Raw genomic sequence first — 26,935 nt, 5'->3', positions numbered from 1 at the left:
ATGATTGGCAATTATTTACTTTGTTTTCTTACGTTTAGATAATATGGTTCATAGTGATAATTATGTGTACTTGTAATACTTAAATTTAGCATATCTAACAGAAAAATGTTTAGTGTAAGTACAAAGCTAAACTAAAGTCTTGTATGTTTATGTCACTAACCAAAATGTGCATAATCTAGCACTGGCTGAAATTGAGGATCTCAATGACAGAAGGATCTCAGGACTCACTTGTGACTCTGAACAATGGTTAAGACAAAACTAATAACTTAGTATTGATTGAACTAATTTATTAAATGTATTTATTTACAAAAGAGTACATAAATATACTACTGCTGGTTAATTCTGAACTTTTTAGTTTTTTCTTTATCATCTGTGCGGTGAAGTGCAAACAGTAATTTCTCTTCAATGTGATCTACTGCTGCTGTCGTCAAAACTAATGTCTCATGTTTCAACATGCTGAACACATTTAGACCTGCAACATGAAATGTTTCTGTTACTGTAACATAATAACACTGCAATGTACATATGACTGATATAATACAAATAAATTCAATTAACAATTGGGCTCTGAGAATCTAGACTAATGTTGGCATACATTTATTTTGTTATATCTCTATAATTACAATATGTGAGGCGGAAAGGAAAAAGGGACCTCTTGTCGACAATTTGCGATTTGAGTTAATGACATTTTTTAAAAGAGCTATAAAAGCTGAGCAATTTGGTACAAAATTCATGTTTCTCTCATCTACGATTTTTTTTAAACAAAGTTATGGAAAAATTGAACTTTGTATACTAGAAATGGGCATATTTGGGAATACACAAACAAAAAGTTAAAAGTAATACAAAATCTTATTTTTTAACATTTAAGAGATGAAACACATATAAATATTTTGCTTTCATTGTCCTCTTTCCAATGGAATACAAAGGTTTTGGTTAAACAGAGCGCTTACGGCGCTTTTTGGATGGTCCAGGAACTGCTTCGGCCCGTCATCATCCGATCGACAGCACCAGTGCTCTACCTCTGCATTTGGTTCAGGACATGGACACAGAACATCTTTGAACTCATCTTTGCAGTACTGGCGAATATTCTTGTATAGATATTCTTTCCGTGCTCTAGTCATCCCTTCAGGTGTGATTTTCTTGTGGAAATCCATGTGGTCCATCTTCTGTCGGAACATCTTGTGGATGAATTCATTTCCATCAATGTCAATCTTGCAGTGTACTCTAGGGAAGTTATAGCATGACCGGTGGGATGCGCGTGAGGAGTGGAGGAGTTGAGCGCGTGGGGCACAATCTAAAGTAGGGGAGTGAATATGGTGCTACTAACCCTACTGAGAGTTTTCGGCTCCCGGCTCATAGTGGTGGCGGGAGCCGAATATTGTAGTGTTTGCCAACATTTCTAGACCCTTATGTTCTTACCACGGTGGTCTTTTATGATTGAGCAATTTAATATAGGAGACCTTGAGAATATTTGAACATTTCTAGACTCTTTTGAAGTTACGGCGACGGACTTTTATGATGGGGAATTCAATACAGGAAATCTTGGAAATATTGGGACCCGGATGTACGTGATCTTAACAATGACTATGTTCTGCCGAAATTGTGTTCATAGGTCACCCTTCTTAATGAGTTCGCAGTAGAGATACCTGGTGGTAAGAAAGGGTTCTCATAAATTAGGAAAGGGTAGGAATTTATATTATTCTTGATCTCCAACGACGACAACAGTTCAGAATTGTAATTGTTACGCTTTGTTAGCCATTAAAATTCAATTTATCATATACTAAACCGTGTAAGCTTCAGGATTTACGATAGTAGATACAATTATACACTACAAAATTTTCAACTGACATAGCCTAGCTGCTAAATTAAAAATTAATATAAAAAATGTTTAAACTAATTTGTCAATATACACAGTAGAATAAGAAAAAACTCAGTTTTATCTACCAACTTGTATCAAGTTAATTTAATGATGTATACTTAAAATAACAATAACGCCAACGATCCACACGCAATAGTTAACATAACAAAACCCCGTTGTCGATGAAAATTATTTATTGTTCTTCGAAACTACACCCAAATCAAAATTGTCCAGATTACTTTTAGTATGTTTGCGTTTTCTTACTTTGTTGGGCGTTCTGAAGAATTGCCAATTGGACTTATTTTTTTCCTCCTTCAAAATTCGTCTCGCGTACTTTCAGAAATTCCAGTTTGCCTCTACGACACGCTGTTGAACTTTCTTCAAATTTAATAAGTGTGTTGGTTTTTGCTTCCCGTTTCATAAAATGGGAAGCACTTCTCTTGCTTGGCCGTGTATAACCTTTCTACCTCCAATTTTACTTTTTACATTATGATCCATCTCAAACTCTTTACTTAAAACGTAATGAGCACAACGTAATTAATTCACAAATTGTATTACAACTCGTGAATTGGCACAAGCGAATGTTTTTTGGGCGGCACGTAATAGAAGACTGGAGACCGAAGTTTCACAAGGCTAAATACGGCAACAGACTGAGCCGCTCACTCCCCTACCACTTTAGTTCCGTCTTTGCCTACGGCGCATCTCGAAGTCACCGGTCATGCTATAAATTCTCTACTATACTTTTCCCTTGTATATTGATATAAATTCAAAATGGTTGTACTGTGTTACATGGGGCACTTTGTTTGCACCACTCTTTTGTAGGAAACTTAGCCAATCATAAAACTGGAACTGCAACTTCACCTTTTTCATTCCCCACCACCACACCAGAATTTGACCATGTGTTGTGGGAGTTGATTTTTTGACGCAATCCACTAAATCAGACATTGAAGAAACATAAGTGTTTTCTGAATGTTTTTTTAAAAGTCCAAAGGCCCAATCGCAGGCAAACTTGGTATGGCCTACTGGCATGAACGATAAACAAATTTTTTTGTTTTTGTTGTGACATATCCTCCATGCCAAATATCCCATTAGGATGTTGTTCTTGTTTTGGCCAACACAATTGTCAGCGTGAATGAACATAGTGTCTTCTCCGAAACTGTTTGTTTTCGAGGTGGTGGTGAAAAAAGAACTTACAATCAGGTTTGATCCTTTTGTAGTGCTGACACTTTCTGGAATAAATTAATTAGTTTGCTTATTTGTGGTCTCGCACATCACGCCAAATATGCCTACTTTAAATGGGACTAGAAATAAATAGGCCCAGGCTGCAGAGGGTTACTTGGTATGTGAACCTACTGAGCCATATCAAAACTATAGTGCACAGCAGACTTGTCTTGGTTTTGAAACTTTATTCTTGTTTCTTGGATAGTTTTCATTATAAAACTTTCGTTTCTTTGGAAACAGTTCTGCAGGTGGGTTCTCATCATCTCAATCGTTTCTATTTTTTTTTCTTCCGGCACCAAGGCCATTTCTGCTCCAGAAGAATAATGTTTTTGGCATATGGCACATAGATCAGTCCTTGGTTTCATGACTACAATATCAGGACATATGTCCCTCCATATATTACTAAAAACTCTAGAATGGACAGGTTTCTGGGTTATCTCATTGGTAAAATGAAGCTTTATAAGTTTCATAGATTTTAACTTTCGAGTCACTAGAAGGGAGTAATTTTAGTGTGGTGTTATACACTGTGCTGCTTCTGCCTGGCAACATGATTGCATGCTGCTCAGCATAATTCTGCAAAAACTTGACAACAAACTCTGTGTCAGAAAAAGATGTAACCTTGTGTTTCATTTTTCCTGTGTTTCCATGGTTTTTAGAGATTAATCCAGTATTATTGTACATTTTGGTGAGACGTTTTCAGCCTTTTTAAATTTTGATCTGATGACCAAACATGTATGTAATTTTTTACAAACTGCTCTACCCTTTAGAAGATAATTGGTTGCGTGCATTTTTTTCTTCAGTATGTATTTTTTTTGGAGCGGGAAGTTAATTCAGAATCTGATGTTAAACAGCGAAGTTGGCCTAATATGATTTGGTCCAACGTGTTAACATTGTCATGATAATGATCTAACTCTGCGCATTCATAGCGCATTTGCAATAATTCATCAGAAGAAAATAAATCAGAACATTTATTTTTAACAGCCACAGCCAGTTTTGTAGAAAATTCAAAATGATTTCACGGTCAATGTCAGCATCAAAACTAATCAATTAAATCAACACTATTATCAATTGTGACTAGTATTGCCCACCATCATCCTCGTCCACTACTTCTTGGTTATTACCAGATTCTTCTATTTCAATTATTACATCATCAATGTTAATAAGATGGTCAAGATTACCTTCAGAAAGTTCATCCAGGTTTGGTATGTTTTTTTTAACAATTGAATTGTCTGAAACATTTACTATGTTGTCCTCCTCAGTGTCTTCCTCAACTTCACTTTCACTATCACTGCTTAAAAGTCTGTCTTCAAAATAATCTGCATACACACTATAGTCTTCATCACTAATACTACGATTATTACTAAGACCTATACTATTTAATATATTTACAACTTTTTTCTTCACTCATTTTAATTAGTTAAACACGTCCTAAAAAACACAAAACGAAATACAACAGCTTACTATAGTGTAAACAACAACAAATGTTTTGGCGCAAATCGGCAAGACAGCTGTTTGTTTAGTGCCAATCGGTAAATCAGCTGTCTGCATGGCTACCAACAAACGGGCTAAAAATACTTGCTACTCTGTTGTTTATTCTGTACCATCAGTAGTTTCGTTAATAAATAGATAAAAATGTCTATCTATATGCAAACTTTCATTGTCACAGTCAGAATATGAATTACCGAAGTTTATTGGTCATAAAACTACGAAAGGAAAGCAATCTGATGTTGGGAAGGCTTTATTACATTGAGAAAATCTTCTTTTGTTAGGACAATTTCGTCGTAGTTCTCTCAAACGACGCTGGAATTCAGGAGAGTTTTTAGTTTTTAAAGTACGGCGTAGCAGCTTAAGCGCTCTTTAGAAAAGGGACCTCTTGTCGGCCATGTTATTTCTCCATTAGCGACAAGAGGTCCCTTTTCCTAGGCTGGACATTGTTCGCTTTAATGATTCTTTCGAGAGTTTTATCTATTGAAAACTGTTCAACTATCGATTGTAGCATGTAAAGCATAAAGTAAAGTTCGATAATCAAACATAAAGTGAATATCGATGATTTTGACCGAAACCCACTTATTTCGGTTGTACTGAAAAACTCACGTTGCCGACAAGAGGTCCCTTTTTCCTTTCCGCCTCACTATATGAAAATGAAATAACGTTTGTTAGTCTTACTCAAAATTGAGAACGGCTGGGCCGATTTGGTTAATTTTGGTTTTGAAGTATTTGTAAAGTCCAAGCAAGTTTTAAAAGGTGAGAAACATGGGAACATTTTCTCAGAATATTTAATCATTCTGGAAAATATTTATTATATTTACAACCCATATTCCAAAGTTAAGTGACCCTAAACAGCTGTTGACACTTTCAGCTGAAGCTCACCAAAGTGGCAGAAACATTTGTTTACATGTAAATTTTAGAAAATACTAGCTGTTCCCCGCGGTTTCGCACGCTTTTTGTAAGCTTTGCTCGTGTATGAGCACTTCTGGTTCAAGTGAATTATATTGTCAACGCTGATGTAGAGTTTACCTTGTTGACACTATCAAGAAAATCTGCCAAAAGTGTATGTTTATAGCCACTGTACACGTACATGTACTTGATAATAAAGTGGTCTAACATTCAAGCTATAAGGCCAAACAGAAATTCATTTGAAAGACAAATATCCATAAAAACTTAGCGCCTTCACACAGTGTGTGGTTATTATACACAACTATCTCGTAATCTATCTCGTTTACAATGTGCAGGCGCTTTGATAACTTACATATTTTGCAGCGCCTCCTGGTGGTGAGTTACATCAATGGGCATAGCATATAAACCTTCTACGTGGAAAAATACATATACATACAAATTTTCATAATGATCGGTCAAATAGTTTCTGAGTCTATAAAGGACAAACACACAAACATTCATTTTTATATATATACTAGCGGGCCCGGCGCGCTTTGCTGCGCATTTCAATAATTTTTTGCAAAAGTTGCCCGCGGCTTCGCACGCAATTTCCCGTTGAAAACAGTACACTATATTCACTTATTCTTTTTCTATCACATTCTAAACATTGCTGAGATAATTGATAGTCGTTCCATCGTGAGCCTCTTGGGCGTATTATGAAGGTATGTACCATATTCCTGCCTCTATCTAGCTGTTACCCACGGCTTCGCACGCAAATCTTAAGAACCGAAGTCCTTATATTACTTAGTAAATTTTTTTTTTTACTATAATAAATTTTAGATTAAATTAGTTATATCTCCGATGCCACGATTGAGCTTGCTTTGTTGTCTCGATCGAGAGAATATGTACACACGGAGTTTTGAGAACCATACTTCTGTCAAAAAAAACAACTAAGGTTGATTTTATAACATTCTTTATATTTGTAGCCAACGTAAGATAGTAATTATGATATCTGCATTACTCTTCTGATCAAGCATGAGCATGGTTTATATTAAATAAATATTGCAGTTAAAGGTGAATTTTTTACGTCAAATTTGAATTGTATTATCTGGATAGTAAAGTCTATGTTTAACAGTGATTGCAAAAACAGTTTAAACAAAATTTGTCGTTTCTCTTAAGCTTACTCTATGCTTTAAAACTATAAGTGTAATATATGTTTACAAAGAACAGCTGATTAAAAATTTGAAAAGACGTTAACATATGTTTGCTGCAATGCATTTCTTATGGGTATTTCTGTAACCAGTGGGGCGGAATCCTGAATCGGGAAAGGGATGGGCATAGCTCATAAACCTTCTCCGTGGAAAAATACATATACGTACAAATTTTCATCATGATCGGTCCAATAGTTCACGATTCCATAAAGGACAAACATACAAACATTCATTTTTATATATATAGACAAGATAGATTGAATAACTAATCTGAAGGCATGGCACAATCTTCCCCTTATATCAAAAGCAGAATACAAGCAACAGAAATAGATGCATTTTGACTAAATAGGCTTTTTAAGCTTACTTATGCACATATTTTCTTGATCGGGGTAAAAATCAATATATAGGCACCAGAAACACCTGAATGTGGATGTTCATGCTTTGCCTCAATTAAGTTTTAATTAATTTCAATTGCTACCATTTTGTACTGGGTTGAGATAGAAAGCTCTGGTTTCTACTGTTGTTCTTCTTTTACCAAGACATTTCAAGTGAGCTGTCACGTAATGGGTCTTTACATTTAAACATTTTGAGCTGCCCCATCTCCAAAATCCCATTTTGGGGAAATGGGTAAAGTTGTAATAGTGACTAAAAAGTTCACTTCTATTTCCTAGAAAGGTGTCCGAGTTCTATACCTCCATCTTTCTCTATAAAAAACTAAATATAGAAAAACAGCACCACAGTAGGAAGGCTTCTTTCCATAGAGGGTCAGCCAATGAGTGTGTAGTGCGAATAAATTCCCATGCCGTGTGTTGTATGTGGTCCACCAGCCTGGCTTCGTCTGATTGTACAGCATGCAGGATTACTTCACACATGTACATTGAGATTATTATCAATATCTTAAGTTCTTTAAATGCTTCTCTGCACGTGTCTTTGGGTTTTAGTCCTGCTAATGCTCTTATGGCTTTCTTTTGGATAACCAACACTCGCTGAAAATGTGTTGCACTTGTGCTTCCTCATACCGCTAGTCCATATGTAAGATGTGTCTGGAACAACGAGTAGTACGCTGTCAGAGCTGCTTCTTTGTTGCTTATCTGTATAATTCTTCTTACAGCATAGGGGCCAGAGCTAAGTTTTTGGCATAGTTTACATGTGATGTCCAGGACAAGTTGTTGTCAAGTATAATACCTAAATATTTAGTAGAACTTAATGTTTCAATTTCTGGTAGACCTTGGTGATTATTTTGAAGTGCAGTGCATATAAGCTGGTTTGATTTATTTTCATTCAGAACTAGGTCATTTTTAAGGCAGTATTGTTTTGCCATATTATATGCAGTGTTAGAGTTTATTTCAAGTTCTTCTATATCTTTGCTAGCAGTGATTAGAGAAGTGTCAGCAAACATTATAACTTCACAGAATTCTTCTAGATATGTTGGGAAGTCATTGGTTAATAGTATGTAAAGCACTGGTCCAAGTACGGATCCTTGGGGTACTCCTCTATTCATAGACGGAGCTCTAGATTTCACTTTGGTAATTTTGCCATTTACCTTAAAGGTTACTTCTACCACTTGTTTCCTTTCACTAAGGTAGCTATTAAACCAATTTGCTTCTTTCCCAGCAATACCCAGTAATGTAAGTTTTCTTAAAATTAGTCTGTGGTCAATACAATCAAATGCTTTAGTGAAATCTAGCTGAGTGCTGGATGCTATGTAGCCCTGTTCAAGTTTGTCAATTATACCTTCAACTAGTTGGACTACCGCTTAGATTAGAAAAAATCTCTAGTTGCTGAAAGGGCTGACAGAAATTGATGGTGGTGAACGAAAATCCTCCTTAGAAATAGTCCCTATCACGTGATAAATCAACATTTTAGACAATCAGGTCATGAATGCCTGAGAAAACTAACAAATATAAACTCATCTAACTATATCTTCATAGAAAAACATTTTGGTGAAGATAACACAATCCAACCAACAACTTTAAGACTAAGATAATTTAAATAGTTCTTAACTACCTTAAAGTAGGTTTAACAGTTTTTTTCGGTTCATTACACGTATGCATTTGGGATGGGAGCAAGATGTACAAAACTTTCTCGAGAAAGTGGATTTAAGGAGGTGAATATTTGACCACTTCTGAAATGCACTTCAAAGATCTTATTGGAGCATTTCTCATTTGAGGAAAGAAAATCTAGCAGTTAGGATGATGGGAGAGTTGTGGCTACATACAAATTTTGGTCACTTTCTCTTCTTAATTGGTGAGCTCCGAATCATCTAGAGAAGATTCCACTGTTCTAGAGTATGTTAACTTTCTTCTTGTAGAATTAACCTTCATATAGATAATAAACACTAAATGTAAAATTTGTGACTCTTCAAAATAAGTTAGGCTATATGAAATTCTTCCATAGTTCTATTTATTCACGTAGAGTTTTCTCCTGGTACAATATTACTAGGTCTAACTAAAAAAATTAGTTGTAACAATAAAGATGTTTAATTGTATTTAGGGTAGGTTAATTTACAGCAAACGAAAAATAATAGATAGTCAATGCAAGAATTACAAAAGCTGATATTTAGATCTTGGATATCAGCTACTACCACCTAATACTAGCACTGTTTTTAGTATTAATGTTGTAACACAATTCTGAAAAGCAATTGAAATATTGATGTCCATTATAAAATTTTGACATTCACTAAAAATACATCAGTAGTTAATACTTACCATATGCTGGCATTAGATTCATATGTTTGATCTTATCACAGGCCACAGCAATATTTCTTGGCATCAAATCAGTCCTACGACATCATTTGAACATTAATTTTGAATAATATGCATTAAAACAATGATTTATTCGGATAAATAGATTAAATTAATGTTCAGGCAGAACATTCATAAAGACTGATATATATATATATAAAAAACTTACTATGCTTAAACTATATACAGTAAAATATAACACAAAAATCTAGTCTGAAAAAGTTTCTTCAAAATCGTAGAGCTTTTATACTAGGAACTTCTTTAAGGTTTTACTGAATACTTTGTATACTACATTTTTATTCTAAATGGAAGACAAATATAAATTAACTTAAAATTATACTAAGTTTATAGTAACTGTAACACAAAATGGAGCCACTTATTTATTGCAAAGATGACTAAAATAATTTTTGAATAAACTTTCTCAACATAATTAGTTTGACTAATTGATAGTGTAACAAAGATTGGGCCTCATAAAAGTGTTTTTGCAAACTAGCAAATAACCAATTTTCATCTACATAATGAAGCTCTTTTTATTACAATTTAAATTAATAATTAGTTTTATTTTCATTTAGGAACAAGTTAACGATGCTGAGCTAATCACAGATTTAATTCATGAACTGAAATTTGAGACTCTACCAAAACGGATTCTAATTTTACAAACAGTTTTAATATCATCTGAACAAATACAACATTGATCTTTTATTCTTAAATTGGAGATAAAGTTAGCAATCATCTGAGGTAGGACAAACATAACAAATACCCAATATGAAAACATCCTGGAAATTGAACTTTTTACATCTTCTCTGAACTGTAATTAATACACACGATTAATTGGATAAACAACCCTTAAAGGTCCAAATAAGACGTGGCTTGGATACAGATAGCAAGCATTTTAAGTTATTCTTTCCTGTACATTTTAATTTTTACTAATTGATTTTCATTTCTTGGACCATGAAATAAAGAAAAATATATGTTTGAATCAGCAGTAACTGGCGACTGCTAGCTAACAAACATTGCGTAGAGAATAACACTGGTTATTGATTTATTGTTAGCACGAAATGCATTCTAGTTTGTTTCCCACCAGCCATAAATCAATACTTTTACTCATTCCAGCACATCCATGACACTATTGTAAATTCGAAGGTACTCATTAACAAAAATTAGATAATATATAAATCCGTATGCATGATTAGAGTTATTATGGTGATACGGATATATCAAAATGCCGTTCTTTATGGGCTACAGATAGTATAGTTTCATCAATATAAGCACCTAAAAACAAAACATACAACCTCAAAAAACCAGCTGCCAACGGTTTTTGTTTTCGGGTTCTTTTGTTGGATCTCTGAGAAACCGCCTAAAGACATTTTTATTGTTAACCTGTACTTAATTCCATAATGGAAATAAAATAAATTTGCCACCATGTTTTATAACATGATGCAACAGCAAAACTCAATTAAAAGATAACTTTTGAATGAACTTACACATCAACAAAGAGAACTGAGACACCCCAACCTCGCTGGCTGACCAAGTCTTCAAGATACTGTGGTTCATCAGTTGGAATTTCCAGGGAATCAACAATGTGCAAATCATCCTTTGGAAAAAGACATAATAATTACTGATTAATAGCCCAGGCAATATAACACTTATAGCAAAAACAGCTATAAAACATTAATATAATTTTTGTTACTGTTGTGTTGTTACAACACTGCTGTCTACACCGGCAAGAATTACTACATGTTACAAAAACTGAAACTAAACATTTCAAGAACTAGTATCTGTCGGACAAACTGACTTGAAACTTTAAAACATTAAAGTCGTACGTCCAAAATTAAAATATGTACCTGAGGTACAGCACCAGAGGCACTACTAATTCACAGTGTTTCAGGTTTTGCAACAATAACAATGACCAGTTATCGTTTCAAAGTATCTATTAATTAATGAGCTTGAAACTGAGAGATGTTTACACCACATTTTTCTAACATTCTGGTAATTTCATGTGACAAAAAATAAATTATGCTAAATAGCTGACACAACACAATTTTGTATTCCCTAGGCGGCATGGTTTTTCATAAAAAGTTCTTCCACAATCTATTAAGTTATGTATTTTTCAGCGACTGATGCTTCTGATGTGTTAAAGAATTAATGCACATCAGATAATATATATATATATATCTAGATTTATATATATATATATAAATTATATATATATATATATACAGGGTGTACATAAAGTCCTGCACGGGTATAATATTTTCTGAACGATAACAGATAAATAAACAAGATTTGGTACATCAATACTACACCTAAAAATCTACTTTTTTGATGGAACTATCAGTTTTCTGTAATATCATGGGAACGTCCCGCAAGGAGTCAGAAGGAAATCTTAAAATAGGAGCATAGGTTCAATATGGACATCATTTTAAAGGGCTTAATCTAGCAGAGTTTAATGCCGCAAACCGCACTCAAAAAGATTGATCCAGTACAAAATGGCGGCTGTTCAAAGATTTTACTTGGTTACATTTTATTAGTAGCCATAACCCCAGTAAAGCAAAACTGCAACCAAACAAATACTGCAGCTAACTACTACATTATGCTTGTCAGTTGTACAGAAGTGAATTATGACATTAGTTATCCTCAAGGGTTACAAATTTGGTCCTAATATATTGATAACGGGGAAAAGCTGATAACAGTAACAATTAGAAATCTCAGCGACCTATGACGATCGGAAACACTTCCTATTTCCATAAAGTGTTGAACAGTTCTCCCTACAGTTGTTCTAGAAATTGGCTGCCTTTCGTGAAAGTAGTCATTAAATAAATGGCATGCTTCCTCGTGTGATCGTCTGTTATTTCCCCAACCAACCATCATAAGAAGTGTTATACGTTCACGTTCGTCAAGCGACATAATGTAGTTGAAGAACTACAAGCAATACGACAAACTCTTTTGTACTAAAGCGCACTGATAAATTAATGGACAGCACTACTAAAACAAGAAAACTAGAATAGCCTACTATGAATAGACTGGCTAATAGGAAAGTCCTAACTGCAACCCAAAGATAAGAGATTTCTAATTGTTACTGTTATCAGGTTTTCCCCTGTTATCAATATATTAGGACCAAATTTGTAACCCTTGAGGATACCTAATGTCATAATTCACTTATGTACAACTGACAAGCATAATGTAGTAGTTTAGCTGCAGTATTTGTTTGGTTGCAGTTTTGCTTTACTGGGGTTATGGCTACTAATAAAATGTAACCAAGTAAAATCTTTGAACAGCCACCATTTTGTACTGGATCAATCTTTTTGAGTGCGGTTTGCGGCATTAAACTCTGCTAGGTAAGCCCTTTAAAAATGATGTCCATATTGACCTATGCTCCTATTTAAGATTTCCTTCTGACTCCTTGCGGGACGTGCGGGACGTCCCCATGATATTACAGAAAACTGATAGTTCCTTCAAAAAGTAGATTTTTAGGTGTAGTATTGATGTACCAAATCTTGTTTATTTATCTGTTATCGTTCAGAAAATATTATACCCGTGCAGGACTTATGTACACCCTGTACGTATAATAATACTATGTATTGTTATATCATACTATTCGACTGGCTGTTTCACAACATGATCTGTGATTGAAAAAAAAACAGCCTTTGTATAACTATTATTTATGTCTCTGGTGATTAGTTATAATGTATAAAGCTAATTCTATATTATCCACAAACAATTATAATTTCATATTTTTTACCCTTTTGAAACCATTCCATTTAGATCTTCACCAAAATTAATGTGTGATTAATTTCTTTCAAAGGAGAAATTCCTCATCAATTCATGTAACTTATAGAACGCAAATTGGCTTATATCTCTCAGACTACAAACATGCAAAATTTCATCACAATAAGTTGAAAAAAAAGAAAATAATTCACCATAAAAACAGTACCATAAGCATATGCACTGAAACACTAAACCGACAAGTAACATTGCTTGTCTGATAACGTCACCAATATTACCTGACAGAAGATACAGAGATGTTTTTTTAGACTAGCTGGGTAGATTCTTATTGGGTAGAGATATACACACTGAGGTTCCTATAGAAGATGTTTTTTTAATATACTTCACTCAATATAAAACGTTGAATTCTAGATCTATTGTTCCTTCACTGTATAATCAATGCCACACTTGACTGCCCTGTCCTCTAAGAGAATATGAATTTCAATGCATCATTTGGTACCAGATCACTGGCTACTTTCACAGAGGATGCAGTTTACTCTTCTTATGCGGCAAACAGTCCCATGTTTAGGGTTCAGCAGTACGGAAACAACATTCCGGTCACTCTTGATAGTTTCAATTTATCTGCAGCTGCTTTCAAGAGTAGAGATACATTACTGTAGCCTTCATCTTCATTCTCTTGGCTTATCTCTTCACTTTTAGTGGCTGAGTGTGTATTGGTGTTCCATCTGGCACCATTAGGAGACCACAGCATGCTTTTCTGGTGCTTCTTTCAGTATATTTTCTTTATTTGTGTATTTTTTTATTGTTAAGTGCAATGATAACTCTTCCGTTGTAAATGTTTTAGTCATAACATATTATTCATTGTACTATCAATTTCTTTATTACATTTGAGTTGTGTTATCACATTACATTATTAAATATATAATAATGTATAATGTATAATAATGTGTATAAAAATGTCACATAAAATTTAAAGCTTAGTCTCCGCACCGTTAGGTGTCTGTCACATTCAATGTGTTAACACACAACACTATAAGCTGTCTAACCAAAATGAAAAGGCACGTTTCTTTTTTATTTCTTGAAAAAAAAAAAAAAAAAACAGAATAATGCAAATAAACTTGGAGGCTCAATGATATTTCCAAGGCAAAAGAACACCAAGTTAATAAAAAAAGTACTAATTTATAACAAAACATATGATTGCACAATATTTCTACCAGCTGTCTTTTTCATGTGTAAATCAATGAATGATATTTCACCCCTTGTGATAGTTTTGGCACATAATATCATGGGTAAATGTTAATTTCATTATTTCTAAAAAAGAGTTCAATTATTGAAACCCTCTTTAACTAATGTAAAAATTGTAAGTTAATACTTTGGTATTTATAAACCCTAGAACTGCTGATCAATTTTTCTTAAATATCAAGAGATTTTCTCCACTATTGGAAGATTTTTTCCTAAAAATTCATGAAAATGTGTTATTTTATACTCAAATAATGTTGTAAATAGTTTTTTTTAGTTAAAGACTTAAATTCTAATGGTGTTTGTCTCTTACCAACAAAAAAATGTAAAACATATTTTTCTTTCCATTTCAAAAGAGTATAATGTAATTAATTGGTAACCTCAAGAATTTGGAAACTCTGAATAAATTCTTTTCTGTATTCATCTTTCTACACAAATTCATGTTTATTTTACCTAAAACAATACAAATATTTATTTATAGCATAAGTAAAATAAATATAGTTCAATACATGCCATATTTTATGTCTTATAATTATATTACTTATCTGTGAAACAATTTCAAACAATAAAGTTTGTGAAACTAGTGGGAAACATAGAAAAAGCTCAGTTATTGTAAAACAGTGGTTTTCACGAATCTTCGTCTTTGAGACCAGATCGTCAGTCACAATGATCGGACATCCACTTTACTCTTGGTCATTTATTCTGCCATTTTAAATTTAATGCACCGCTCCCTGACAGAACATTCAGTCATTATGTTTTTCCTATACACTTCAAACAGTTCCAGATTGATTTCTATTGGTTTTAAGGGTTTCGTCAACAAAAACAAATCACACACCACTTCACAGCTGAGATTTTCAATTGCAGCACACATTTTAAATTTGAATATAAAAACCGGGCACAGTGGAGATGTTTCCGATGTCACAGCTGGATGCTGACTGAGGTGCCGAGCATGAGCATACAATATATACTTGATCGGCGGGTATCTGGTGGCGTCAGGTGGAAACGTTCCGTACCTACTTTCTGAATAGCCCTTGTATATAGAAAAAAATCTCTTCTTATTTTTTGAGTCAGTTATAAATGATCTTTATTTGGATCATTGCTTCTATCCTAGTTATGTGCCTTCTCTCAGTTTCATTAATTCTTCAGTTTTCATAGTTTTTCATGGCTGTTGATGTTCTTTGCTTGTTCAAGCAGGTTGTATTGCTCCAATGTACGTAGCTTGCTTGTCAAAAGCAATCAATCTATAGTGAAGTTAGTTGTTGTAAGAATGAAACATGAGTCTCCTGATGTCTTGCCTCTGTGTCACATTTCTTTAACAATTTAAATGTTTTAAAAATGAAAACATGTAACTAAACAAATTCAGACACTACAAACCTTTACAGAATTCTTGCAAATCCTTGTGAGCTTTATATATTTCACTGAATACATCAGTTAGGTCAGGTGCATAAATATTAAATCACCAGTGAGTAAATAAGTGAGTAAAATAAGTTCTTAAACTGTTACCTGCAGTCAAATTTGACACCAGATTTTGAAACGTGACTGTACAGTACCAAGTGTTTTGTTTAATACCCTTAATCTTTTAATTTCCGGAACAAAGAATGACACTGTAATGTCAACATCCAAATTAATCTCTTGCTAAGCAATGAAGGCCACCTACCTGACTTAATTTAACAGACAAAGTGGATGTAAGTCCTAGAACTCTTGTGAAATACGGCAACATGTAGAAGTAAGATGTGGGTCCTCGAGGTCCGTGTGCTCTTCCCCCGTTGAGGAACAGAGGAGATCTGATGCTCCCGTGACGAGCACGACCTGTCCCCTTTTGTGGCCAAGGTTTCCGGGTACCTCCAACCCTCTCTTCTCTTGTAGGCATCCATTTGTAGCTCTTCAAATAAGAAACATAAATAATTAGCAACTGACAAAATATCACTGATAAAATTTAAAATGCAACAGATCTATTAGTTATTGACCTTAGTCATTCACTCGTTGATGACTTAAGACGAAACACAATAATTAATTCTTTATTGATAACAATTCAGAAAGATTCACATTACTGTATAATCTTTTGTTCTTTACCTAATTTAAATAGCCCTAGCTTTAATCATTAGTTACAAATATTTCATTAATTTAGGAATATGCTCTTACTTTATTTAAAAGAATTATCAAATATTCAAATACATGAACAGAACATTTTTCGGTATTAAGTAGTGCTTTTAATGTAAAGCAAACAGTTAGTTATTTAGTTGTTTTATTTTTTAATAGTTGTTTATGTTAGTTTAGCACGTCCCATGAGTAGGTTATTTTATTATTGGTTTTCATTTAATTTTTCATGTTATTTATTTGTAGGGTGATCGTAAAGTCTGCCCCCAGCTAACTTTTTATAGGTTTAAACAAGAGGAATGAAACTCAGCAATTGTTCCAAATAAAACTACTTTTTCATGTATTTAAAATGTTCAAAAATTATCCTGTGGAGGAGGAGGTCTCTTCCAATTTAATATTTTCAAATTTGTAACCACCCCTTGAGATACCTTTTTGGGAAAGGCATAAACAAGTAAGATTTTTGGTGCAAAGTAAGAGTAACCAAAAGCACTTACTTAAGCACTCAATTCATTGGTTTATGAGATATTTAGGATCAAAGCTAAACCTAAATTTATTTTTAAAATTAATAAATTCCATTATTTAAAAATGTTGCCAAAAGATAAAACACGGATTCAAACGTTCAGAGTTAGAATCACTTAAAAAAAAAAAAAAAAATGCTGGGCAGTTTTCAATTTTGTTTAAATTTTACAATGTGAAATCTAACAAAAGCACATCCCATAACAAACGAAGCTGAATGCTTTGGCTCATTAGTTCAATGGAGTGCAGCAAACTCCCTCGGAGGGATTCCCCTCCATTCTCATAATTGACCTGAGACAGTTGTGTAATAATTTTGTCCAGCAAAGGGAAGTCAGATACTATTCAAATCAATCCATTTAAGTGTTATAAAAGGTTACAATCACTGGAGCTTTGCTCCTGCAACATGTGACATGTCATATAAATATATAAAAAAGGTCATAAAATAAGCACAAAGGTAACCTACGAAATGTGCACAAAGTGATTACCAAGTAGCAAAAGTCAAGCTTGAGACTTCAGCCCAACGAAGAAGAAATATTTTTGATCTTGTTTTTCATTTTAAAGTAATAACAGGCTATAGTATATATGGACTGTCCAGAATTGTTAGCTGGTATTGATATGAGATCTTGGGGACCCTTTGTCCACCAATAGCATTGAATCAACTATTAAGACATACTTCCTCTATAGAATATATTAGTTGGGCAACAGAGTCTGTGTAGACTTTTTCAGTGATCCCCTGACATTTTTCAATGTAAAGCTCTCTCTCTCTCCTCTGATGCATTTAATTCAATAAACATGAAATTCTCAATCAAATTAGTTTTTCTAATTTTTTTTCCTGTAAACATTTATTTAGTGTAAGTACATATGTACATTGCTGTTTATTTTTAATTATTCATTTTGAATTAAAATATAGATTGACCTCAAGTGAATTGTGTTAAGTTTATACACCTTTTATTGCTATTATACAGGTTATTGCTATCTAATTTGTTGTGTGTCTTCAAAACTGGATATTTTCTACTAATGGTATGGTAACACATTTGTAAAATGATTCTACCATTGGAAGAAAATAATACAGTACGAAAGTCTCAGTAAATAAGGAGTTCTTGTTACTGGAATAAACTATTGCAGTAGAACAAGGTAAAGATTTTACCATGAAGCCCAGGACAAAATTTAAGAAAAAAATAAAAATGGTATTTACAAAATAAGCTGTAAAAAGTTTGACAAAATTTACATTGGTTAAACAAAAGGAATTATTAAAAATACCTGCACTGATGGCCAGGAGTATTTCTGACCGGTACTTTCCTGTGTTAGATCTTTCAATGTAATCTGAGCTCAGAAAGTATACATCAGAAATGCCCTGGCCATCTCGCACTTCTTGTGAAAAAAGAAAAACATCCCTTGAGGTAGTACCTAAATTCAAGCTCACAATAGGTAAGCGCTCATAAAAGGTTACATTTAATAATATGTACGTACGCAAATACCTACCTATAACACATAATGACAAATAGTAGATAGGAACAAAGGATTACTTTACGTAATTTTATATTTATGGAATAGTTTCATTAGGTTATTTCATCTTTAAAACACATGTAATCACTTAAAGTGTTATTAAAAAAGTTCACTTTTTAATGGTTTGCAAATAATAGTCAAGACCTTGTGTATTAAATATAAAATTATTGGAAAATCTTGTAAAATATTTCTACTGCAATAATACGAATATCTGTTTCTTATTTAGTCCACATCGTTCTGTAGTGGTTACTAAGCCTAAACAAATTTAAGAACTGAATGCAAGGATCACATGACTGGCGTGCGTTATATGAACGTCAATCACATAATGCAGTCACAACTCAGCATATCCATGATAATGTTAAACTATGTTAAATAGAAATTGAATTCATAGGGCAAAAACAAACCTGCTATGACTTATAACTGAAGCATTCATTTCTTAACAGAATGTATGTAAAAAAAATAAATACTCATGAACCCATAGCTAGAATCCCGTAATAAAAGTAGTGCATATTTGTCTACATGGCCATTTGACTTTCTTAGCCCTTGGTACAGTTTGAATCTTCTTAAGACAGTTTAAAATTGTTTTTTCTCGTTGTGGTAGCTTATCTTTTTACACTTGCTAGGAAATTTATAGCATAAAATATAAAAATTGCAATACTGTTTTCATACTGACTGCATACACTTACCACATACTTGTACATCCTCTGCCAGTGAACATTTTGAGAGATAAGATCTACTCTAGGCATGGAAGCCCACACTTCAGGATGTAAGTCTACCATACCAAGCTTTTGTTCTTCTAAAGTGTCCAAGTTTTCAACCCATGCTGGTCTACTCTTGATTGATTTTGGCAAGTATTTCAATTGTCTCGATAAAATCAATGGTCCCCTTTCTTGTATGATGGCAACTTGTTGTTCTTCATTATTTGCCAGTGTTCCTTGAAAAATACCATTATTATATGGAGTTAATATCAATAGACTTGGGCATTGGGCATAGGAGCATCTGCAATCTCTACGGTAATTGTACAATAAAATAAAGTTAATGTCTACTTTAGCCACTTCACATTGGTTGTATTTTCAAAAGGAAAATGCTTAAAAGGTAAATAAAAAAAACAACAAAAACTATTAAATTTCAGTAACTTAATAACTTTTTGTTAATACTTCGTTGAGATACTAGTAGTTGAATGGGCTGACAGTAATCTCTCTGGTCGTTAGTGCGGACTGTGGCAATCCGTGCTGATGGTGATGAACAAAAATCAATCCTTTAAGAAAGTAACTATCAGTGTAATATAGAATTCCAAAAGGCTTCTCTCTAATGCTTGAGAGCTAAAAATATTACAACCTCACCTGGAAACATATTATTTATAGCACGACAACAGCAATGGTAGACAAAGTAAAGAAAGAACATAAATTGAAGTAAAAGAAAACAACAGAACATCTCTTCTGTCCATTCTGATACAATAACTGTTGTCTAATTTTTGAAGTGCGTTCAAGACAGTAAGTTTTACATTGAATATATTGCAAAATATTACGCACTATTACCACAAAAGAAAAATAACTTGTTTCTTAAAATTAAATACACAACCAAATCTAGCCAATCAGGAAATGCAATACTGACACGCCCAAAGAAGTTGACAGTGGCAAAATAGAGTGAAATAACAATTGAAAAATGATGAATAAACTTCACCATTGAGGTAGAAACTGAGGCCAAACCAATGAAAAAGAGGAAGAAGTACTGACAACCTTAGTTACCTTCATATGCAGTTGGTAGACATATTTTCTCATCACAAATTTCCTGTTCTTTTTTTGTGTAAATGTTGATAACCATATAATCCCCTCCTTTTATGCCTAACCACTCAATTTAACAAGAGATAGAGTGATGGACTGAGAAGATTGCGTGTGGCTCTATTGCTCCTAAGTTTTATAAACATTCCTGTGAGTTTTCCGTATTTGTTTTCATGAATACTGGCCATAGTGTGGCCTAAGTATCTTTTCTACACAAGGGTAACAACAGTTGGTCACTTTTTATTTTGGTACTAAAAATTATCGTTATCAGTGTAATTATGCCCATGAATCATCAACAATAAGCTTAAGGTCAACAAATAAGGAGCCAACTGATAAGCATATCTTATTCTGGCATCAAGAATAAAATCTTGCCCTAAGTTACTGTGGAAATTGAGTTGGCACTAGTAAATAATGCCATCTCATCACAGCTACTTGTTGCTGACATCTTGACTAGTCTATGAAATCGTCATTGCTAATTTCACTGCCGCACTGATCACTGCTAACAAAAGCATCAATCAACTGATGTATAAGGTGAGCAGGTTGAGGACAGAAGTACAAAAAGGGGTAGAGAGCATTAGATGATTTTGCTCATTACCAGAGCAACAATCTCTGGCTCTTTGGTATACCTGAGTCTCTAGTAGAAGACACGGACATTCTGGCTCTATTGTATTCTGGCTGGACAGGGATGAACAAAAGTGAGTTGCCAACCATACAAGTCCTATTTACTTAGTAAAATTATTACTATTTATTTTTTAGTTTTGGCATCATTGAGTGGCTAAAGAGATGATACAGAAGCAAATATGTCGGCTCTGTCGTGGAAAAAACAGAAGAAGGATGTATGTAACCTTTATGAGGCAATAAAAAGTTTAAATATAAAAGATGCCATCTGTATCATTGCTGCACCTTGAGATGAAATTAAACAAACCACCCTTCAGAAGGCTTGGAAAAAGATTTGGCCATCATTGAAACAAGAAGAACCTGAGACTGATCATGAGCCAATTTCAACAGAAGCAGATGTTGAGACAGACAAAACAGAAACGTTACAAAATCTACAAGTGTGTCAGCACAATCTCCATATGACAAATGTAGAAGAGTGGCTTGTTGAAGGTCATTTTTCAGAAGTTACAACCAATGAAGATCTCAGCAACAACCAAACCATTGCTACTGTGCAGAACAAAGTCGAGGAAGAAGAAATTGACTCGGATGAAGAGTCAATTTCTTCATTGCAGTTTCAGATCACATTAAGAAAGATCGCAACTTATTCAGATCGCAGATTAACTGCGAAAGGCATTTTTCCCCTCCTGATTTCCGACCTTTTGACTGTTCCAACCATGGCTCGGTCCCGTCATGGTCAAACATGAGAGGTTCTACTGTAGTAGTATATGGTTAAAATAGTATTAAAACTCAATTTAAATAAAAATTAAATATTGCCAAAATATTATGCACAATTGTGTTCAATTTGCATTGACTATACAATTTATTTTTTGTTATGGGTAGGGTACGATAAGCGGACTCGGTATTTTATATCGAAGAATTTAATCATCGATACCTAATATTCGCATCTCAAATCCTACACTATCAATCGATATAAAAGTATCTATAGTCCTCAATAACAATCATATGTTAAATTAAAATATGAATTTAATATTTACAGTGATCAAACAAATTAATTACTATAACCAAAATGAGGAAAACTGAAGGAAAACAACCATATTTCCTCCTCTCACAGTTACAGTTGTTTCTTTCCCACAAATTTTACATAATGGGTTTTTCAGTACGAGTCCAACATGTTAAAGTCACAAAAACATCTCTTATCATCTTTCAAAGCAATGTCGTTTAGTTTTCTAAAATTGACTGTCATTTTTAATAATAAAATGTTACTTATAAATAATTGAAATATTACTTTACGAGTATTATTTAAAAGTGTTTACAGCTGTTGATGTAGATTATTTAAGTTAATGGTTCAAAATAATTAATCAGTATCGATTGATTATATTGATGGTTAAGATTAAGTAATATCGTTAAGTATATTGCCAATTTCGATATAAAAAACCGGGTCCGCTTATCATACCCTACCCTTTGTTATCACTGAAATTTGTTACCACGATTAATCCGCAACATCTGTCCCACCCCGGAAAATCTGGAGTTGTATTGAAGTGAACTTTAAGTGGCCTACACTCGTGATTCGATTGCTATTATCAAATGGTTCGATTGTTTTTATACAAAGGAATAATTCAATATTACAATTTATTTAACTTAGAATATGATTTCAACTTATTAGTTATAGTAATTTTAATACAAACAATAACTAGCAAGAAGTAACTAATATTTAGAGATATTTCTCACAAGTAACAAGATTTGTTTAAGTGGCTTCAACATATAGGTTTGGCTCCTGGTAACCCATAGGGAGAATTCTTTCCTCTATTTCACAAAAACCGGTTACTCATTGATATCAAGCTGTGGAAGTTATAAATATTGTAAGGTTTCTTTGATATCTAAGTCTAGGCCATGGTTTTGTTGTTTTGTAATATTAGTGTTAAATTTATGTTTTTAAAATTGTAATGTACGATTCTTCTTATTACAGTAATTTATTATAACTCTTATTGTACGTACTATTTTAACATATCAAAGTTGGATATTATATTAAACTGTCGAAAAAAAAAACAAACAAATAACGAATGTAGGTCGCTTATTACATCATTCCCTTTTACTATTTTAAGATATAGTTAAAAACGATTTAAAATCGTTTTAGGAACGTGGCTAAAGTAAACATTATCATAAAATAGGCATTAGCCCTAAAGTTAACTCATCTAGCCTATCTTACCTTCTTCCTTTACTGGTCCTGATACCGCTGAAAAATGTCTACAAATGTTGGTGGAGCCATTCCTTAATATTGTTCGAATTCCAATTAAAATTGAATTGCTCATTTTTAAATGTTATAATAAGTAATAAAGTTACAGATATTATGGATTGTCGGAAAAATACAATATGATTCTTAACAATTTTTAGGTTATAAACCACAAACAAAAATAAAGTCTCTGTTGGCTTTTTTTTCTCGTTAGAAGAAACAAACCTGGCTTTGGGATATCCCATGCAGTTTCACAGCCGTATGTTAACTTACCTTACTGCGGTTGTTCTGCTATCAATGGTACGAAACATATCGTTGTAAGCCTGGATATTTAGCTGTATAAGTCATTGATAATTCAATGAGGTCACTTTAATTACTGGTGTATTTGTAAGAAACTAATCTTCAATACTCATATTAATTGTAACAATTGTACAAATTGTTAGTATATACGTAATTTATAACAGATAGTTAATGGTTTTTATAAGAACAAGTGTTGAATTAATCAAACATTTTGTTCATGTCTAATATGTCACATGTAATAACAAGTTAGGTGTACTCGTTAATTATTGGATGCCTAGATTTTTTTTTGACGTGACAACGTCTTAAATTAGGTTGCGGCTCGGAGTCACTCATGAAAAAGTGTAACGCCCGGTAACGTTACGATGCCCGTCCAGTGGGTCCGCCGCCGCACGGGATAAAGCAGATAACTGTGGGTCCGCCGCACGGGATAAAGCAGATAACTATGTTTATTCGTGAAAATGTGGAGTGCTTAGATTCGTCATTTACAACAACTACAACAATAAAGGTAAATAATTGTACACTGATATTTCATTATCGTAAACTATGATTGATTGATTAATTGTTAGATTGACACAAAAGTTGAGAAACTGAGTTTATAGGTTATGTCATACTATTGACAAATGTTGATAGTGTTAAGTAAATTATTAGTTTAAATCACTCTGCAATCAATCGTAATTCAGTCGATTGAGAAGAAACAGCGCGTATTGCTAGTCAAACATTTAAAATAACACATTATAACCTCTAACCTGTCATAACAGTGCGACCAAACAAACGAACTAAACCGACCAATCACCACGCGCGGAGTTAGAATTTAACTGTGTTTAGCAAGAATTTCAAATTCCAATTTTAGTAAATGTTTTATTCAACTTTACCATTTACAATAACAAATTTTAATTAATTTCAAATTATGTACAATGTTTTAGTAAACAAAATATATTTCTATAGTTAAAATTTGTGCAATTCTTATTTTCATTCAATTCCTTGTTCCTATTGTGCAATTTAATAATATTCATATCAATAAATATTCTACCGAGAAAAAGACGTTGTCACGTAAAATCTTCGCCCGTAAAACCGACTTTACAGGCAACCATAATTTTTTATTTTGAACATAGACACGGCTTATAAAACCAAAATTAAATAAAACGTCTGTCGAGATCTAAATTAGATTTTAACATTACAATTTAAATGAAACAATGCATATTTATACCTGAGTAGGATAATTTTTTTAACAAACAATTTATTTAAACATAATAATGATATCGTAAATTACTATTGTATATTATTTTATTATCATAAGATTATGTTTCATTCCTTAGAATAATATAGTTTGCATTTGTATTCTTTGTTTAGAAATTAATAAGCTTGATTGAATTGTACTCTAGACCTAGGCGTTAAATCACGCGATTGTTCCCCATTGGGCGATCAACATAGCATGATGGTCTGATCGGTCGGCATAGCGTCTTCTGGACGCTCATCGAGCAGTATGTAATAGTCCATTGTCCATGATATAACCTAGGCGTGGGTCGATTCCTTTTAGTCAGAGAAAAGTGACTTTTAAGGTGCGGATCTACAGTCCGTTTACCCGCCACTACCCATCTAACACCTTAGAAATAACTCACAGTTTTAGCTTAGTGTGTGGTTTAGTAGACTACTTACTTTATTGTCAGTAATATATTTCTGTGTACTGTGTACATATTCATGAGTTGAAGTCCACATTTAACTTATCTAATAATATTAATAACACGTTCAAATAGTAAATAAAGTATGCTACAATCATCAAACTGCTGCGAATCTGAGCAATTTGAATACAATTAATTTATAGAAGCTTCTATACATCAGTAAACTAAAAGTATAATACTTTGAGAAATAACATTGTGAACTAAACTAACTTTAGCACTCTTAATCAGAGTAAGAGCATTTTAATGGCAATACACTTACAACTTATTCAATAGTACACAGTTTAGTGACATCAAAGTATGAATGCGATACCACGGTTATATTGTCGGTACTGACCATGAACATGCGCATGACTCCATTATACAGCGTGGACACACTCTGTTTAGATTTTGATAGATAAAGATGGAGAGATGGAACTTGGGACACCTTCCTCGGAAATAGAAATATAAGTGAACTTTTTAGTTAACAATTAATTTAGTCAAAACATTAACATCACATTTAGAAGGTAAATAACTTCAACAGACAACCAATGTTTAATTAATTTCATTGAGTTGCCATTTTGTACTGGATGTAGATAGAAAACTCTAGTTTTCACTGCAATTCTTCTTTTATCAAGGTCATTCAAATGAGCAGTAACTTAATGGGTCTTTTTACTTTTAAACATTTTGAATGTAAATTTTGTGGAAATGGGCAAAGTTGTAACAGTGACTAAAAAGTTCACTTCTATTTCCTATAAAGGTGTCATGAGTTCCACCCCTCCATCTTTATCCATTAAAAACTAAACAGAGTGTACCCATACTTTTAACTCACACTATATTTAAAATTAGTATAATAGCGATATGGTTGGTAAAATAGCTAATAATTTTCTAAAATTTTACTTTTTATTATGTAAAAAATTAAAGTTTTACTTAGAGGACCATTCCTGGTTTACAGTGTTTAATTATTAAACTTACTTTAAACACTGACGGTCAAAAGTCAAAAGGTTGAACCTTATTTCAATTAAACTATTTCAAAGACCAGTCGTTAAAATATCATATAAATCACCAGAGATATTGTACCATGTATAATCTTTTATTTTACAATATAAAAAGGTATACCATTATCTATATATCAGTAAACAAAAACAACCTCCTCCTCAAAAAGAGGAATATTTTAAAATGATTTCTAATGGTAAATTACATAAAACATATCTATAGTCGTTGGAAGGATGAGGTGGTTTAGTGGCAGCAATATTATGCAGCATACGAGCAATATGGCATTTGAAGTAGGATGAAGCAGAATATATGCGGAAATGAGGTGTTTATTGTAGTAATAAAATTAATGAACATGGAAGTAAGCAATTTTCCCTATATATGTCCTAAATAATATAGATAGAAGTACGAATATCAGTTAGTCTTCTTTATGTCATTTTTATAAATAATATTTATTTGAAATATCCACAAATTTTAAAAGTTGTAGGCAGTTCCTTTAAACGTCGATTCTGGGCCTCGGAACGTACCCGTTATAGACGCGCGCGCGCGCGCGTTTGTCTTGACACAGTAAACAACTATGTGAGCTCCGAAGTGCAGACTTAAAGCATGAAGCAATGGAATATAAGTTTGTCATGAGGGAGAAAGTGCCTATACGCAGCAGAAATTGTAGTGTTGTTTGTAGGTGAACACTGATTACCGACGTTGAGAAAAGAGTCTTGGATTTCATAACAGAAGGAATTCAGGGGTTGATTACGAAAGAATCCTAGTGTCAATGCCGTTCATAAGCTGCTAAAGAATTGAACTGCTGGTTGACTTGAGCAACTAACCTAACTCTAAAAAGATTATTCTATTTGATTGCTAGGA

At 33.2% G+C, this 26,935-nt stretch overlaps 1 protein-coding gene across 1 annotated transcript; it reads right to left on the bottom strand.

Annotated features, from left to right (window-relative positions):
- Positions 1-266: 266 nt before the first annotated feature.
- On the bottom strand, positions 267-23,318 carry LOC124356864 (39S ribosomal protein L4, mitochondrial). Its single transcript, XM_046808138.1, has 6 exons — positions 23,100-23,318; positions 19,181-19,428; positions 16,033-16,257; positions 10,895-11,004; positions 9,375-9,448; positions 267-472 (listed from the first exon to the last, which is right to left on the bottom strand). The coding sequence occupies exons 1-6, from the start codon at positions 23,200-23,202 to the stop codon at positions 327-329; spliced, it is 906 nt and encodes a 301-aa protein (XP_046664094.1). The 5' UTR covers positions 23,203-23,318; the 3' UTR covers positions 267-326.
- Positions 23,319-26,935: the final 3,617 nt, after the last annotated feature.

Source organism: Homalodisca vitripennis, chromosome 3 (assembly GCF_021130785.1).
Source record: "Homalodisca vitripennis isolate AUS2020 chromosome 3, UT_GWSS_2.1, whole genome shotgun sequence".
In the NCBI taxonomy this organism is placed as follows: domain Eukaryota; kingdom Metazoa; phylum Arthropoda; class Insecta; order Hemiptera; family Cicadellidae; genus Homalodisca; species Homalodisca vitripennis.
Note: the sequence above shows the minus strand (reverse complement) of the source record. Positions and strands in the feature narration are given on the sequence as shown.

Coding starts and splice junctions, on each gene's coding strand:
- LOC124356864 (XM_046808138.1), bottom strand. CDS start 23,202: ATGAGCAATTCAATTTTAATTGGAATTCGAACAATATTAAGGAATGGC. Junction 19,429..23,099: donor AGGACCAGTAAAGGAAGAAG/GTAAGATAGGCT, acceptor GTATTTTTCAAG/GAACACTGGCAAATAATGAA. Junction 473..9,374: donor GAATCTAATGCCAGCATATG/GTAAGTATTAAC, acceptor TTCATGTTGCAG/GTCTAAATGTGTTCAGCATG.